The sequence below is a fragment of the Mytilus californianus genome, unplaced genomic scaffold (genome assembly GCF_021869535.1).
Source record: "Mytilus californianus isolate M0D057914Y unplaced genomic scaffold, xbMytCali1.0.p SCAF_10, whole genome shotgun sequence".
Lineage (NCBI taxonomy): Eukaryota > Metazoa > Mollusca > Bivalvia > Mytilida > Mytilidae > Mytilus > Mytilus californianus.
The window spans coordinates 62,133,438-62,151,145 of NW_026262582.1; the positions used below are offsets into that span (position 1 = coordinate 62,133,438).

Below are 17,708 nucleotides of genomic sequence, written 5' to 3' on the forward strand. Positions count from 1 at the left end.
GAGAGATACATACACTTGAACACAAGTTATTGTCTGGAACCTAGAAAAATGCTTATATTTGGCCCCTTATTCCTAAACTTTTTGGGCAATTACCCCCAAACTCAATTCCAGCTTTCCCTTTGTGATATGGAACCTTGTAGTACAATTTCAGAAAGATCCATACACTTACACACAAGTTATTGTCATGAAACTAGAAAAATGCTTGTTTTTTGCCCCTTTTTTGGCCCCCTATTCCTAAAATTTGAGGCAATTACCCCCAAAATCAATCCCAGCATTCCCTTTGTGGTATGGTACCTTGCAGTACAATTTCAGAGAGATCCATACACTTGAACACAAGTTATTGTCTGGAAACTAGAAAAATGCTTATTTTTGGCCTCTTTTTGGCCCCTTATTCCTAAACGTTTCGGGCAATTACCCCCAAACTCAATTCAAGCTTTTCCTTTGTGATATGGAACCTTGTAGTACAATTTCAGAAAGATCTATACATTTACACACAAGTTATTGTCATGAAACTAGAAAAATGCTTGTTTTTTCCCCTTTTTGGCCCCAAATTCCCAAAATCAATCCCAGCATTCCCTTTGTGATATGGAACCCTGTGGTACAAAGTCAGAGAGATTCATGAACTAACACACAAGTTATGTCTGGAAGTTACAAAAATGCTTATTTTTGGCCACTTTTTTGCCCCTAATTCCTTAACAAGTTGGTACCATAACCCCCAAAATCAATCCCAACCTTCCTTTTGTGGTATTGAACCTTATGGTAAAATTTCATAAAGATCCATTCACTTAAACAAAGTTAGAGTGCGAAAACCAATGTGTCTTTTGGACGAAGATGACACCAACGTCATACCAATATACGACCACAAAATTTTTTTGCGGTCAAATAAAAACAACTCACTCAAGTGACATGTGAAGCCATTTGATCACAAATTTTATCAATCCACATTATTAAGACCTTTTATTGACTGAGGGAGCTACCATTTGATTTTTATGGGGGGGTAGGATGAAATTTGAAAAAAATAGGCAGGACAGGAGTTTTGAGTAAAAAAAAAAGGCAGGATGAGACACTGGCAAAAAAAAAAGTCAGGATGACAATTTAGATAAAAAAAAGTCAGGATAAACTAAAAAAAAAAGGCAGGACCGAATAGAGTGAAAAATAAAAAGGCAGGACAGAGATTACAACTAAAAAAAAATGCAGGACAAAATTTTTCATCCTAGCCCCCCCTCCCCCATAAAAATCAAATGGTAGCTCCCTAATATCATCAAAAACCAGGTCATTTTTGTACAGTTCAGCATAAATTACCCTTAATCATTTAAGTAAATAAAAATTTACTTATCAAAATTATGAAAAAATTATTTGATGTTTGTCAGTAAAATTTATTTAGATAAGTTGTGTTTGCATTTTGCATTAGAATTGATCTATTTTCCCCACAACTACTGATTCTTTCTCTACACATAGCTCTATTAGTGGCATAAAGTCCATTCCATTTTGATGAAAACTTATATTTTGGGGTTTCCTGCAGTAAAAAATATGGGTAAAATTTTGAATTTGGCTATACTTTAATGTCCAATTTGGTCATATAGTTCCTCACATCTTATGGAAATTATGCAAACTTCATTACAGTATCTTATAATTAACTAAGTTCCATGAACACTAGACATTACAAAATATTGAAAAGTATAAGTTCCATGAACACTAGACATTACAAAATATTGAAAAGTATAAGTTCCATGAACACTAGACATTACAAAATATTGAAAAGTATAAAGTCTATGAACACTAGACATTACAAAATATTGAAAAGTATAAAGTCTATGAACACTAGACATTACAAAATATTGAAAAGTATAAAGTATTTCAATGGGCAAAGGGCATAAATTTAAGAATTTGTTAATAGACTAGGAGTTGTCTTATTGGCAATCATACCATATCTTCTTATTTTTATAGGATGCCCTATGTATATGTTGATCTTAGAATCTTACAATGTAAAACGTTGCATGGGTGCTTGCTGAAGTATATAGGAGGAGTTGCATTCATTTGTGCATACTCAATAGTAGCAAATTTTCAAAGTTCAGGGAGAGCCTAATTCAGCAGAAACTGAGTATTATCTGTAATTGTACAAAGTTTTGTTTAAGTCTGACAAAGACCTAAAAAGTTTGTTATGACAGACATGTTCCTTTTTCCATTTTTGAACAAGCACTGTTTGTCCTGAAATTAATAATCAGTCAAAAATTTTAATATAAAAATAGAATTCTTTTCCTATCTACCTACCATATTTTTTTCAGCATGCTGGCAGAAACTAGGTATCTTTTTATCAGGTCAAATGAAACCCCAATTTGTTTTACAGTCAGAGTAAGGTTTGTTCTGACATAGACTGATTCATACAATCATGAATATAACCCCCAAACTTTGATTTTTTTTATCCTTTCTATATATTTTAATTTTATTTTTTTCTAAATATTTATTAATATTTACTGTAATATAAGAATTGTATCAGGTTTAAGAAGTTTTAAACTATATGACAAAATGCTCTAGCACATATTAGGATAGCTACAATAAAGGATTTAAATAACTGATCTTTTTTTAAATCTAAACTAAAAATATGACAGTCATGTAAAAAGTTCTCAGTTATTGAACCAGGGAGTAAAATTTTTCAAAAGACTGGTCCATCTTTTTCCAAAGGGTAATTTTGTTTGATATAATTTTCTTTTTCAATTAAAGACTACATTTTGTATATTATAATATAAATAATTGTTAAGGATATCAATTAAAATGATATGGAAAATTTATCCACAGATTACACTAAAAGAGAAATACAACAGAAAAAGATACCTTTTTAACTTGTTTCACCTTGCATTACATCAAATGGAAGAGATTAGGTACAAAGTCTAAAAGACATTCATTTGATTGCAAACAATTTGTACCTTATAAAAATGGCTCAGAACTTAATGGTTTGTCAATTCTGTGAAACTTCAAATGAAACAAAATATAAATGTGTAAACTGTGATTTAATTCTGTGTGAGGGATGTAAAATTAAAATTCATACAAAAATAAAGAAAAGTGTAGTTCACCAGGTGCTTGATCTGAAAGAATTCAGTAACTTGAGTGCAAGTGAAACTATTCAACATTTAGACCTCAAAGATATTCAATGTTCAATTCACAATGCGGAACAATGCATTATTTACTGCGAGGATTGTAAACTGTTGCTTTGTGCAGTCTGTCTACTACAATCCCACCAAACTCATAATCTGGCAAAAATCACTGAAGTGTATCATACGAAGGTAAAAGAACTGCAGGAGTTGGATAGTAAACTTTGTGAGGAGTTGCCATTCTATACAGATCTTGTAAAAGAACTGACACAGATTAAATCCGTCGAAAACAACCAATACAATGAAATAAAACAAAGAATCCTGAAAAAGGAAAGTGCACTTAAAGAAAATATCAGTAAACAAAGAGAGAATCTTATCACAGAATTAGACAAGTTGTGGCAGCCAAGAGAAGAAGAAATGTCCAGACAGTTGAAGGATATTGTTGAAATAAGTGATGCCCTTACAAAAAACAAAGATAAAATTGGAGAGACCTTCCAATCCCTCAATGCAACAGCTATTTTTACAGCTTCTGGTAAACTGGACAATGATTTGCCTACAAGACCAGCGAACACAATATCAGAACAAAAAATATTGTTTTCAGAAACAAGAATTCTTGATGATACAAAAGAAGTCTTCGGTTCTATATTAACTGCTCCAGAGTGCAGAATCACTGGATTATTTACATCAGATACAAAAGACAGCATCTACAGGATTCAAACTTTTGAAAATAATACTAATATCTGCTGTTTTGCAGGGAACTCAACAATTAAATCTTTTGAACTCCAAGATTTGAAAAGTATCACTACAAGTATAGCAAAAGATAACGAAGTAAATATTATTGACATGACAAAAACACAGGATAATAAATTACTTTTCACAGTAATTGCATCCTCAGAAATTAAATGCCTATCAACTTTCAAACCTGACAGTAAGATAGAAACATTTACATCCATCTCACCACTAGATGCCAGAGGAATTCATGCAACTAACCAAAACATACTAATAGGATTTAAGAATAATGGACAAACTTTTACACTACAAGAGAAAAGTAGAAGAGGAATATTTGTGTATGACTATACCTGTAGACATATGAGAACATATGAGTATGACACAAACAATCACAGATTATTCACCTTACCAGATGTAATCACAACAAACATAAATGAAGACATCTGTGTAATAGATTTTATCAATGATAAATGGGAAGGCAGGATAGTTGTCCTTGGAAATGATGGGAATCTAAAATGGGTCTATAAAGGTCATCCCAACATAAACTCATTTGTTTTCAATCCCTATGATCTTATTTCAACTTCAAAAGGTTTAATATTAGTGTCAGACAGGGGGAACAGTACTATTCACATGTTATCTATGGAAGGTTGTCTAGTCACTAGTCTGAATGAAAGTCATGGTATTGAGAAACCTCTATGTCTGAATATAAATCAATCAGGTCAGTTACAAATTGGGTGCTCTGGCAAAGGCACAAAAAGTGGGCGGGGTACACTATTCACTGCAGATATTTCATGTTAAAGACAAATATGTTAATATGAGAGGTATGTGTGGCAATATGTGAGTGTTCCCTTAACTTGCTATGACAAACTTGAAAAAAAATTTAAAGACATTTTTTTATGATTTTCAAGCTCGCATATCAAAAAGTTCTTAATCATGTCTGCATGTTCAAACTCGGTCAAAAGTTTCAAAAAGCAGTGCTGTTACACATATTTTCTCCCTATAATTTTTAATCATCAATGGTAGAAATATCCCATTGTTTTATTTTCATTTTACAGTAACAGCTGCCACCGCTATAGGAATAAAAATATAGCTTATCTTTATTGTACATTTCTTTTAAATCAACCGTGTACCATATAATTAGAACTAGTGGCTCTCAAAAGCCTGTGTCGCTCACCTGTATTTACTGATGCTTTGGAAATCATATAAAATAAGGTTAAAATCATAATTAATAGTATTAGATATTAGATATTATAATGATATCTAAGATAATAACAAACAAGAGGCTCTCAAGAGCCTGAATTGCTCACCTGTATTTCAGAGGAGAAGATTTTTATATGTTAGCAAACTTGATGAACAAATTGTGTAAAATTGTCTTTAAAGAGCAATAACTCCTTAAGGGGTCAATTGACAATTATGGTCATATTAACTTTTTTGTAGATCTTACTATGCTGAACATTATTGCTGCTTACAGTTTATATATATGGGTAAAGCCAAAAAGGTGCTCCAAATTGGTCAAATAACCATCTGAAGCTTAAATCCCAATTTTAAAATATTTAATATATGTTATTTGATTACAACTTGTTATTGAGCATCAGTGACATGATGAAGTAGAAGATTTGATAAATATCAAATATCCGCTAATTCAATGTGTCTTGTTATTGAAGTTTGTCAAACGTAGATCTGTACGTTCCTGTGTCCCAAGCGTGACATGGAAACCCCCTTCTAACAAAAAATATACCTGGTTGTTTTTATGGGCAAAAGAAAAACGGAAAGTAAGTTAAATCGTCAGAAAAGTGTTGTTGCACTATAAATCCGTCAAAGTTTTGCGTGAAATGCAGTAAAATTAATCAAAGAAACGATTATTTCGACAGGGTTAGTAATGTTATATTGACAATAGACTACTATGGTAAAAATAACGCACGGGGTTTTCCGCGATATCGTCATCTGCGGAACATTTGATTGGTTCCTGTCATATTCATGCGCCGTCGTATCTCGGCTGTTTCAAATAGTTCTAATTTTGGTTTCGTATTCCGTTTTATAGGAAGCATAGAATGGCAAGTTTGTAATGTCAAAATACCGTATAACGTACGTAAATGTTTATTCCTTATTATTAACGGAAAGAGTTTATCCAGGGAGAAAAAAATACTTTGTTTCATTTCAAAATTGCTATATATACGAAACTAAATGTAAACATCACTATCATTCATGGATGAAAATGGAAGAAGAACTCGATGGTAAGTTTTTAGCAAAATGTCAAACTAATAACGACCAGGGCGTCAAACAAAGTATAACGACCAAACCATTCTGTCAAATTGACACTGTTTTATATAATTTTTGCCAAAATAATATGCTTAGAATGATAAGAACTAACGAATATAACGCATTCAAGCACCCAAGTCAAACCATTCGTTCACTTTTTACGGTAACATCGATATGACCGTTACTTGACCAATTTTGTCAACCCAGTCAATATAACACCTTGGATGTAGATGATCTTTGTAGAGATATACTGCACCATTCTTTTCATTTAACTTCTATGTCAACTTACAGATAATAAAGGGGGAAAGTTAATATACATTTAAAAAGGGTGAAGTAATTTTCAGTGCTTTTTCACAGGGTGTTAGTTGACAATTATATGCATAGTCAATATAACCAGGGTCATTAAGAGAGTTAGTTGACACCTTAATGTAAGGGTCAATATAACTCCTACTCCCTCAGTAGTCCTAAAGCTACTATTACTACTGAAATATGTTGACTTTGGCTTTTAGCCTACAAATCTCTTGTACAATAAAAAAATTAAGCCTTTTAATGAAATTGTAAGCATATTTCCTGCTTCTTTGAAATAGAGCATAAGTTGACAACTAAAGGATTCAAGTCAATATAACCATGGTCCAAAAGAGAGTTAGTTGACACATTAATTTTATAGATGTAAATACAGCCTTTTATCAAAAGAACATCAACAATAAACAAGAAAACAGAAAATTGTCACAAGACTATAACATGCAAGTTTCTGTCTTGAGACGGTGCAACAAGTTTGTTTTTAAGCACTCAACCTCCCCATACCCTTGAATTTGACAATAAAAACATGAATGTAGACACAATGCAAATCAATGTGAAGTGGTACTTATTTCCAATGCTGTTTTCAACATGGATAACATACAACATCATAAACATAAGAAGATGTGGTATTATTGCCAAAGAAACAACTCTCCACCTAAGACCTAAAGAAGTCAAAAAAACCAATAATAGCCTATAAGGTCACGTTATGGCCTTCAACATGGAGCCTTGACTCACATTTTCATTCATTTCAATTTAAAATCATGTATAAAACTATTTCAACTTTATTTATTTGCTTTTCAGATCTTTGAGATAAATCAACTGAGTATGAACAGTGAAATAGATAGCAGAATGAACTTTAAAATGTTTTTGATTTGTTTAAATAAATGATTTATGGTTTGATTCTTGAATAGTGGTTTAATTATTAGTATTGTCATACATTAATCATGTTAATGTGTTTCATACTTTACTTTCAAAAGTGTTGATTTAATAAGCTCTTGAAAAAAAATTGTTGAAAACAGTTGATCAATAAAGTCACCATCTGACATAGCCAAGAGTATCATAACTGTACATATTAAATGAGCAACCTTTGACCAAAGTACAAAGTCAGTTCAAGTGAGCCTAATTAACAATACTCCTAAATACCAACAGTAAACAATATGTTCCCCTAAAAACTGTGAGTAACTCATTAAGTGTCTGTTTACCATCAGGCTAGGCTAACTCTTGCAGTGCACCGGATAGTTTTATTGGGTTAAAAGTATGTCGGTTAAAAGCTCATTAGAGCTTATGTTGTCTCTGTTTGTATACCTTGCCGACTCTAAAATAAAGCTTATTTATTGGGTTTGAGTTGTTATTTAAGGTTTGTTCTTTTCTTGTTATTTATCTTGATTTCTCCTCTCCCTTTTGGATTTGTGAATTAGTGCACCTTTATTTTTCTTGCATTCTATAGTTGTCACTTTGATCTGATAGATCTCTGATAGTTTTGGTTATGAGCTTGTGACTTCATTATTAGCTGAACAATAATGAACATGAACCCCTGCATGCATTCAAGAATTAAGTTTATATCAAAATAAACATAATGGATCAAACGCTTTGTGTTCAGATGTTACACCAGATTTCCTGTTTTATTTCAGTAAGTTACTTGACATTGTGTCAATATAACAACCAAAAGACGGTAGTGTTGTGAGCAATATAAACATTCAATCATAATTTGGTAAAATGAAAAATAACCATCAGTTACCTAGACAATAGTAGAAAAAAAATCTTTAATAAAAATGATTTTGAAAAAGGTTAAATTTAAACACTATTCGTCAATATAACCTACATGTAAGATATGGTATACAAGATTTATAGTCATCTTCTTCATTTAGAAGATTAAGCTGTATTGGATACGTTTTCCCCTACTTAAAAAATCAGCTAGTGTTGCCCCCCTGTTTTTTGAGTGGCCTGTTTTAAAATTAAGGCAGAAAAACTATCAAAAAGGGTTATTGTCAAAATAACATACATTGAATTTGGATTTAATTATGTCAACGAAGATCTGGGTTTACAACAACTACATAAAATATTTCATTTGAAATATAATAATTATGTTTACAAATATAATTGCTGTTCAAAAAATGTTTTTCACAAGTTACTAGAAGAAAACTTTATTTTGGACATCTATAACATACTGATCTTGCTCAGAGCACTGACATTTCAGAACATCAGGGATATCTCTGTGAATTGGTCTATGATATAATGATGTTGAAAGATATTATGTGCAGCTAAGTATTGATACATTTCATTAATCCCATAAGAAACTATTTAAAACAAAAGATTGCACTATTGTCAATATAACTTACACAAAATATACAAGGAAGGTCAATTTTACAAAAACATAGCGAGACCATGGATTTCAAATAAAAAGAGGTAGTAAGATACAGATGGTTGCTAACAAAATAATGTGAATTGATAGAGATATCAAAAACTTCAATTTTATATCCTAATGTCACACTTTCCAGACCACCTTTATGGCTTTACCCATATCTATAATAATATTCAAAATAATAACAAAAAACTGCAAAATTTTGTTAAAACTACCAATTCAGTGGCAGCAACCCAACAATGGGTTGTTCGATTCGTCTGAAAATTTCAGGGCCGATAGATCTTGACCAATTAAACAATTTTACCTGTGTCACATTTGCTCTAAAAGATTTAGTTTTTGAGATATAAGCCAAAAACTGCATTTGACCCCTATGTTCTATTTTTAGCCATGGCGGCCATGTTTGTCGATAAATCAAAACTTCGGATACAATTTATAAACAAGATACCCTAAGGAACATTAAGTTAAAGTTTGAAGGTATTTGGCCCAGTAGTTTCAGAGGAGAAGAATTTTGAAATAGTTTACGACGACGACGACAGACGACGGACGAAGACGGACGCCAAGTGATGGCATAAGCTCACATGGGGCCCTTTGGGCATCGGTGAGCTAAAAACTGCAAAATTTCGGTAAAATTACTAACTCAGGGGCAGCAACCCAACAATGGGTTGTCGGATTCGTCTGAAAATATCAGGGCAGATAAATCTTAATCTGATAAACATTTTTGCCACCTGTCAGATTTGCTCTAAATGCTTTAGTTTCAGAGATATAAACCAAAAACTGCATTTTACCCCTATGTTCTATTTTTAACCATGTCGGCCATGATGGTTGGAAGGCGGGGTCATCGGACAAATATTTTAAACTAGATACCCTAATAATGATTATGGCCAATTATGGTTAAATTTGTCTCAGTAGTTTCAGAGAAGAATATTTTTGTAAAAGATGCCAAAAATTTACGAAAGATTGATAAAAATTTACTATAAAGGGCAATAACTCCTAAAGGGGACGACTGACAATTTTGGTCATGAAAAACTTATTTGTAGATCTTACTTTGCTGAACATTATTGCTGTTTACAGTTCATCTCTATCTATAATAATATTCAAGATAATAACCAATAAAATGCTCCGCAGGGCGCAGCTTGATACGACCGCAGAGGTCGAACCCTGAACAGTTGGGGGAAGTATGGACACAACATTCAAGCTTGATACAGCTTTGGATTTGGATTGTGATTAAATATTTGACACAGCATAGGTTTCTAACACAGATTGAATGTGGTCTAAGAACTTAAAAATTTTAAATTGGACATTCACCTATTATGGTCCAATATCCAAAATCTAAATACATGGTTAGATTCAGCATATCAAAGAACCCCAAGAATTCAATTTTTGATGAAATCAAACAAAGTTTAATTTTGGACCCTTTTGACCTCAATGTGGACAAAGTTGATAACTGGGCCCAAAAATCAAAAATCTAAATACATGGTTAGATTCAGCATATCAAAGAACCCCATATATTCAATTTTTGTTGAAATCAAACAAAGTTTAATTTTGGACCCCGATTTGGACCAACTTGAAAACTGGGCCCATAATCAAAAATCTAAATACATGTTTAGATTCAGCATATCAAAGAACCCTAAGAATTCAATTTTTGTTAAAATCAAACTAAGTTTAATTTTAGACCCTTTGGACCTTAATGTAGACCAATTTGAAAACGGAACCAAAAATTAAGAATCTAAATACACGGTTAGATTCGGCATATCAAAGAACCCCAATAATTCAATTTTTGATGAAATCAAACAAAGTTTAATTTTGGACCCTTTTGACCTCAATGTGGACAAAGTTGATAACGGGGCCCAAAAATCAAAATACATGGTTAGATTCAGCATATCAAAGAACCCCATATATTCAATTTTTGTTGAAATCAAACAAAGTTTAATTTTGGACCCCGATTTGGACCAACTTGAAAACTGGGCCCATAATCAAAAATCTAAATACATGTTTAGATTCAGCATATCAAAGAACCCTAAGAATTCAATTTTTGTTAAAATCAAACTAAGTTTAATTTTGGACCCTTTGGACCTTAATGTAGACCAATTTGAAAACGGAACCAAAATTTAAGAATCTAAATACACAGTTAGATTCGGCATATCAAAGAACCCCAATAATTCAATTTTTGATGAAATCAAACAAAGTTTAATTTTGGACCCTTTGGACCTCAATGTGGACCAATTTAAAAACGGGGCCCAAAATCCAAAAACTAAATAAACGGTTAGATTCAGCATATCAAAGAACCCCATGAAATCAAGAATAAAACCCCATTGAAATTGGTCAAGAAATAAGCAATTTATAGGAAGTATCTTCTTTTGCACAATCCTGTGCTATTAAACATGTTAAATATTTCTTGCTATTGCGCAATACTGTACAATTGACAATTTCTTGCTATTGCGCAATATTGTGCTATTGGATATTTCTTGCTATTGCGCAATACTGTGCAATTGAAGATTTCTTGCTATTGCGCAATACTGTGCAATTGAAGATTTCTTGCTATTGTGCAATACTGTGCAATTGAAAATTTCTTGCTATTGCACAATACTTATTATATAATAATTTACACATCCTGTTTGGTGTGTATCTCCTACCATATCATTATTATTTGATTTTAAATATAAATCAGAAATAACCAACTTAAAATGGAAAATTTTAAAAGAAACAAAAAAGGAAAAAAAGAAAAAAAAGGAAAAAAAAATAAATCCCCCCCCAAAATTTTTTGAACCCCCATTATGATTCATCACCCCCAAACTCAATCCCAGCCTTCCCTTTGTGGTATGGTACCTTGCAGTACAATTTCAGAGAGATCCATACACTTGAACACAAGTTATTGTCTGGAAACTAGAAAAAAATGTGTTTTTTGGCCCCTTTTTGGCCCCAAATTCCTAAACGTTTAGAGCAATTACCCCCAAACTCAAACCCAGCTTTCCCTTTGTGATATGGAACCTTGTAGTACAATTTCAGAAAGATCCATACACTTACACACAAGTTATTGTCATGAAACTAGAAAAATGCTTGTTTTTTGCCCCTTTTTTGGCCCCTAATTCCTAAAATTTGGAGGCAATTACCCCCAAAATCAATCCCAGCATTCCTTTAGTGATATGGAACCTTGTGGTACAATGTCAGAGAGATCCATACACTAACACACAAGTTATGTCTGGAAGTTACAAAAATGCTTATTTTTGGCCCCTTTTTGGCCCCTAATTCCTTTACTGTTATTACCATAACCCCCAAAATCAATCCCAACCTTCCTTTTGTGGTATTGAACCTTGTGGTAAAATTTCATAAAGATCCATTCACTTAAACTAAAGTTAGAGTGCGAAAACCAATGTGTCTTCGGACGACGCCGGACGACGACGACGACGACGACGGACGACGACGACGCCAACGTCATACCAATATACGACCACAAAAATTTTTTTGCGGTCGTATAAAAATATAGTGTCAAATCTTTCATATGGATTTTTTTGTAAAAAAAAAGATGCAACATTTGCAGATATTTTTACTGGTCTTCCTTTATAAATATGCATTTCTTTAAACATAATTTAAAAGCAGTGTAAGGGAAGTAACCAAAACGTTGTATTTTGATTACCTCCCTTACACTGTTTTAAATTATCTTTATTGTTCATTAACCATTACTTTATACATAATTTAAAAGCAGTGTAAGGGAGATAATTTCAATGATGTATTTGATTTATCTCCCTTACACTGCTTTAAATTATGTTTTGTACTAAAGTATTTGTCCATTAACCAGGACAACCTTGTTTTTCCCCCTTTTTTGCCCCTAATTCCTAAACGGTTTGAGCCATAACCCCCCAAAGCAAATCCTAACCATCCCTTTGTGGTATGGAAACTTGTAGTATAATTTCAGAGAGATCCATACACCGTTCAACAGTTATTGTCTGGAAACTAGAAAATGCTTATTTTTGGCCCCTTTTTGGCCCCTAATTCCTTAACTGTTGGTACCATAACCCCCAAAATCAATCCCAACCTTCCTTTTGTGGTATTTAACCTTATGGTCAAATTTCAAAAAGATCCATTCACTTAAACTAAAGTTAGAGTGCGAAAACCAATGTGTATTCGGACGACGACGCCGGACGACGACGACGACGCCGGACGACGACGACGACGACGACGACGCCAACGTCATACCAATATACGACCACAAAATTTTTTTGCGGTCGTATAAAAACTGCAAAATTTCCTTAAAATTACCAATTCAGGGGCAGCAACCCAACAACGGGGTGTCAGATTTGTCTGAAAATTTCAGGGTAGATAAATCTTGACCTGATCATCAGTTTTAGCCCCTTGTCAGATTTACTCTAAATGCTTTGGTTTCAGAGATATAAGCCAAAATCTACATTTTAAGCCTATGTTATATTTTTAGCCATGGTGGCCATCTTGGTTGGTTGGCGGGGTCATTGGACACATTTTTTTGAACTAACTACCCCAATGATGATTGTGGCCAAGTTTGGTTAAATTTGGCCCAGTGGTTTCAGAGGAGAAGATTTTTGTAAAAGCTAACGACGACGGACGACTGACGCCAAGTGATGAGAAAAGCTCACTTGGCCCTTCGGGCCAGGTGAGCTAAAAATGTATCAATACAAATACAGTTAACTCTCGTTGTCTCAAACTCGGGCGACTTGAGATTTCAGATGAGTCGAAATTTTCCTGTGGTCCCGAACTATTGGTATGAATTTCGACTCCCGATGAGTTGAAAATTTTGGACGACTCCAACCAAATTTACTGTCACAATGTTAACAAAGGCATCTAAATTGCGTTAATTATCTCGAACTTATCCACATGTCAAAACATCACCACGAGGATTTGAATGGATTGAAGAGTTAATCTGACAATACACCTGTAATTAATCTTGTCGTTGACCACTGTATTGATTGATGACATTCTTTTCTAACAAGTGTTTACCTAAGATTTTCGTTGATCACCATAACACATAATTAGTGATACATTGTTATAATCATGAAAAATTATTTAAAATGTCTGTAAGTTAATTAATCGTAATTAAAAAATAATGGGCGTGGTTGTGCATAAAGTGAACAACTCCAAACTACTCAATCAGCATCTTTAATCAATTGTATTTTCCTGCGGAAAAAGTTCAAAATAAAAGAAAATGAAAAGAAATATCAATTTTCTCAAATCTGTTGCATACTTGAATGAACAATGTTGTCAACTGAAAATCCCCCTAGGATCAATTGGAAATTATTCTTTCAGCTAAGAGACAAAAAAACATAATTTTATCATAATAATAAAAGACCAGCACATACAGATACATGGATCTCAAACCAGAATATTGATTCCCTAACCATATAAATCTGGCTTTATTAAAGCCTTACCAATCTAAGCAAGAGTTATGTCCCTAGGTCTGTCAAACTTCATTTGCTGGAGTCTAACTATGGGTATCTCGAAATATTTCTCTGGTCCGGATGACTTCGAGACAACGAGAGTCGACTAAATTTTAATTCATATAATTTATGACCATGCACCAAAATAGAATCGTTATCAACTATAATTCAGAACTAAATCACTACAAATATTTTTCAAAATTTTTGTATTTTAATTTACAATGAAAATGATCCAGACAGCTTTGGGCAAGTATAAACAAGTAAAATCATTAAAGAACAGTCAGTTTACGTCTTAGAGCAAGATTTCAGTTAAAACAGGTTTCACTGTTTATGATGTAAGTAAATTTCTACATTTACCTGAGAGTCTATAAGTCTTGGCAGTACAATAGCTAGAACATCCTGTCTGTCAACACCTATCACCTTCAAGGTTCGCAATGCATCCATTTTAAATGAAGAGTTATCTCCTCCTAGCTGTACAGACAATTTACTGATAATTCTGTCTAGGTAATGATCCTGTATACCTATATCCCTGTAATGCAATAAATAAATATTCTGCGATAAATTTTTTCTCCACTGTAATAGTTTTCCCTCTATTCGCACTTCTGATTACTCACCCTGTATGGAATTTGGACATCAGTGAAACAGTTAAAAGTGCCTTCCAAAAAAATAGCCAAAAACAAACTACCTATCCTTCCTAACCATCCACTTTAAAAACTACCCGACTGTATATATTTCATTTGTTCTCATCCTAGCCTGTATTTCACTTCTTCTTTCAGTTGTAATTTGAACAATTTGTTAAGGATTCACAACTGATTCCAAGTTGTGTGAACTTTGCAAAATGCAGGCCTTAATATGGATATAAAATTGTGGCAATAGCAACATCACACACACTTGGAAAGTTGTGGCAGTCATGACTTCACACAATTTTATCTCATATTCAGCTAATTCCATGTCTTTTTAAAATATTTTTATTATTGAAATATTATGATTAATAGGTTAAATTATTTCAAGCAAGGTTATCTAACCAACTTATCAGTGAATATATTTTCTGGATATGTGTGTAATACCCAGAAATAACTTCTCCATGTTATTTAATATCAGAAATATCTGAAATTGGCTAAACTGTATATAATTACCAATCAAGATATAAATATTAAAGTATTTTTTTTCTGTTACTTCTCTTTCTTTTATCATAAATATGCATACATTTGGAACATAATTTTCAGAATATAATGAATGTGTCAAGGAAAAGATTATCTTAGCTGTATTTCGCAAAACCTTTCAGAATTAAGGGTCCTAAATGCTCTTCAACTTCATCCTTTATATGGCCATTTTAACTTTATTGATTTGAGCGTCACTTACAAGTCTTTTGTAGACGAAACAGGCATCTGGGAAAAAAAATGTAATCCTCATATCTATGATAATTTTATTCAGTCTAGTTGTACTTTACATTGTAGCAATGTACAAATTTGAAATAACGATTGTCTAGAACTTCCTATTTTTAGGTTCAATTGGCATTAAGTACTAAATTGACAAATCAAAATTATTATTAACAGGCCCTACAATTTAAAATGCCAGGAACACCTCTCCTAATTATTACTAATTGTTTCGGCCCATTTATTGCAACAGGCAGTTATTGTAGCTTTATTTTGCCCCAATAAACTGTGATCTTAAACCAAGATTGAAGTGTTTGTTGTTAATATAATTTGGTATCAAACTATCAACTGCTTCCTGAGATAAAAACATTCTGAGGATCGATTTGATACAAGTTAAGCACATATATATATTTGGCCAATTATAACTTAGTCCAGGTCAATTATAGATCACCACTTGCTCCTGTCATCAATCATATCCTTTCTGTTTATGAATATTTGCAAACATGACTGAACATATATTAATCAGGAGATGTGATATGATTGCCAATTAGACAAAGATGAAAGATTAAAAGTCAAAGACAACTGCCTTCAACAATAAGCAAAAGTCATACTCTACAGAAGAATACATTGCTAGCATATTCACAGAATTAACTTTAAAACTAATCCACATCTCATTCTACTTTCTTCACAAGTTTGTTCCATCAGAAACAAAACCCTAGGGAAAATTTGTCAATGAATTTATACACTTATGAATTTACTCCAAATGAAAAGTATACTACTGGGAAAGATTCAATATTACACATACCTATGTATAGAAATGACATAATCACAGATTCTTCTATGGAGTTCCTCGTCTTCTGTATCCAACATTCTGATTAGATTCTGCAGGATGGAATCAAATGAGGCTGTGCCACGTAAATCAGGGAAAAAGTCATCCATCAATTGACGGATTACATCCATATCGACAGCTGGTAACATGCCTTTCCTGTGACCTGACTTACTGTCATCCTGTAATAATATATAATTGAACTGGAGATTCTCAAAATCCATTAGGAAGCAGGAGTTCCTTTGGCAGAATTTTTTCTTTAAGCAAGAATTACTTTCAGGCTTCAGACAAAATGTGCTTGGTCAATTGCATTTACATAAACTGAATCTTGCAAAATCAGAATTCATTTCTCAATTTAAAAGATTTCAGCCATTGCATATTTGTGATAATTGCATAAGAAATAAAATAACATTTTGGTAAACTATGGAGATGACAATGGAAAATTTTCATATTTCTTGATAGCATTTGTTTGCTAAGGTCCATCATACAATCAATAACTGAATAAGGTCAGCACCTCAGAATTGCTCCTACTGTGGATCCAATTATTTTCGTGGATACCAATTTCTGTGGATGGAGAAAAAATGTACTTTTCTTGATATTTGATTTTGTGGTTTTGCCAAAGTCTGCATACAATAGAAAAACAAAGGATATAACATTTGTACTTTGTTGAACCGTTAAATCTGTGGTTCAACTTTACCAACCAAATCCATGAAAAACCTACAATTAATAAGGTCAGCAACTCAGACTTGCTCCTAATAGAAAACAAACAATTGACAAGAAACTGATGCAATACACCAATTCAGAAATAATACTTCCATCACTTTAAATTGCCTCAGATTCCTTTAATTGTAAATGATGTTGAGATCAAACAAACTGTCAAAAACAGTTTTAAGCGTACATTATTTAAAATTCCACTATTCAGAATTTTCAGAACAGGAAATGTCCTAGTGCATTTATTCCTTCCAGTAGTGTGTTTATGCAGTCAGAAATAAAACTGTAGCCAAAAGTTGTCATGGAATTTTTACACTAGTGAATTTTTTCCAAAAAGACACTGCCAGAAAAGATTCACTGTTTATATATAATGACACTGCCAGAAAAGATTCACTCTTTATATATAATGACACTGCCATAACAAGTAAATCTGTGAGCTACTGCTCACTGATGATACCCCCGCCGAAATATTTCTTACCTTGAAATATTGTTCTCCAAGCATTACACAGTACTATTGAAGAATTTCTTATCTATTCAATAGTTTTGTAAAATCATGCAAGTTGTATTTGAATAGACCAGATGTTTACACAGGTGTTAATTGAGCTTCCTCTATAATGCTTTACTTTCCTTTTTATAGAAGTGCTATAGATT

General features: G+C 32.8%; 1 protein-coding gene and 1 long non-coding RNA gene across 2 annotated transcripts in view; one reads left to right on the forward strand and one right to left on the reverse strand.

The window, feature by feature from the left end:
* The window catches only part of LOC127718345 (uncharacterized), a 162,175-nt gene that overhangs the window by 64,373 nt on the left and 80,094 nt on the right, over positions 1-17,708 (reverse strand). The window contains exons 36-37 of the mRNA XM_052224342.1: positions 16,326-16,528; positions 14,502-14,673 (exon numbers count right to left, since the gene is read on the reverse strand). Coding sequence (XP_052080302.1) covers positions 14,502-14,673; positions 16,326-16,528 — 375 coding nt within the window. The remainder of the gene's footprint in view (positions 1-14,501; positions 14,674-16,325; positions 16,529-17,708) is intronic.
* LOC127718346 (uncharacterized) lies at positions 5,902-7,285 on the forward strand. The gene is made up of 2 exons (XR_007989750.1): positions 5,902-6,052; positions 7,179-7,285. It is a non-coding gene; the product is annotated as an uncharacterized LOC127718346 (long non-coding RNA).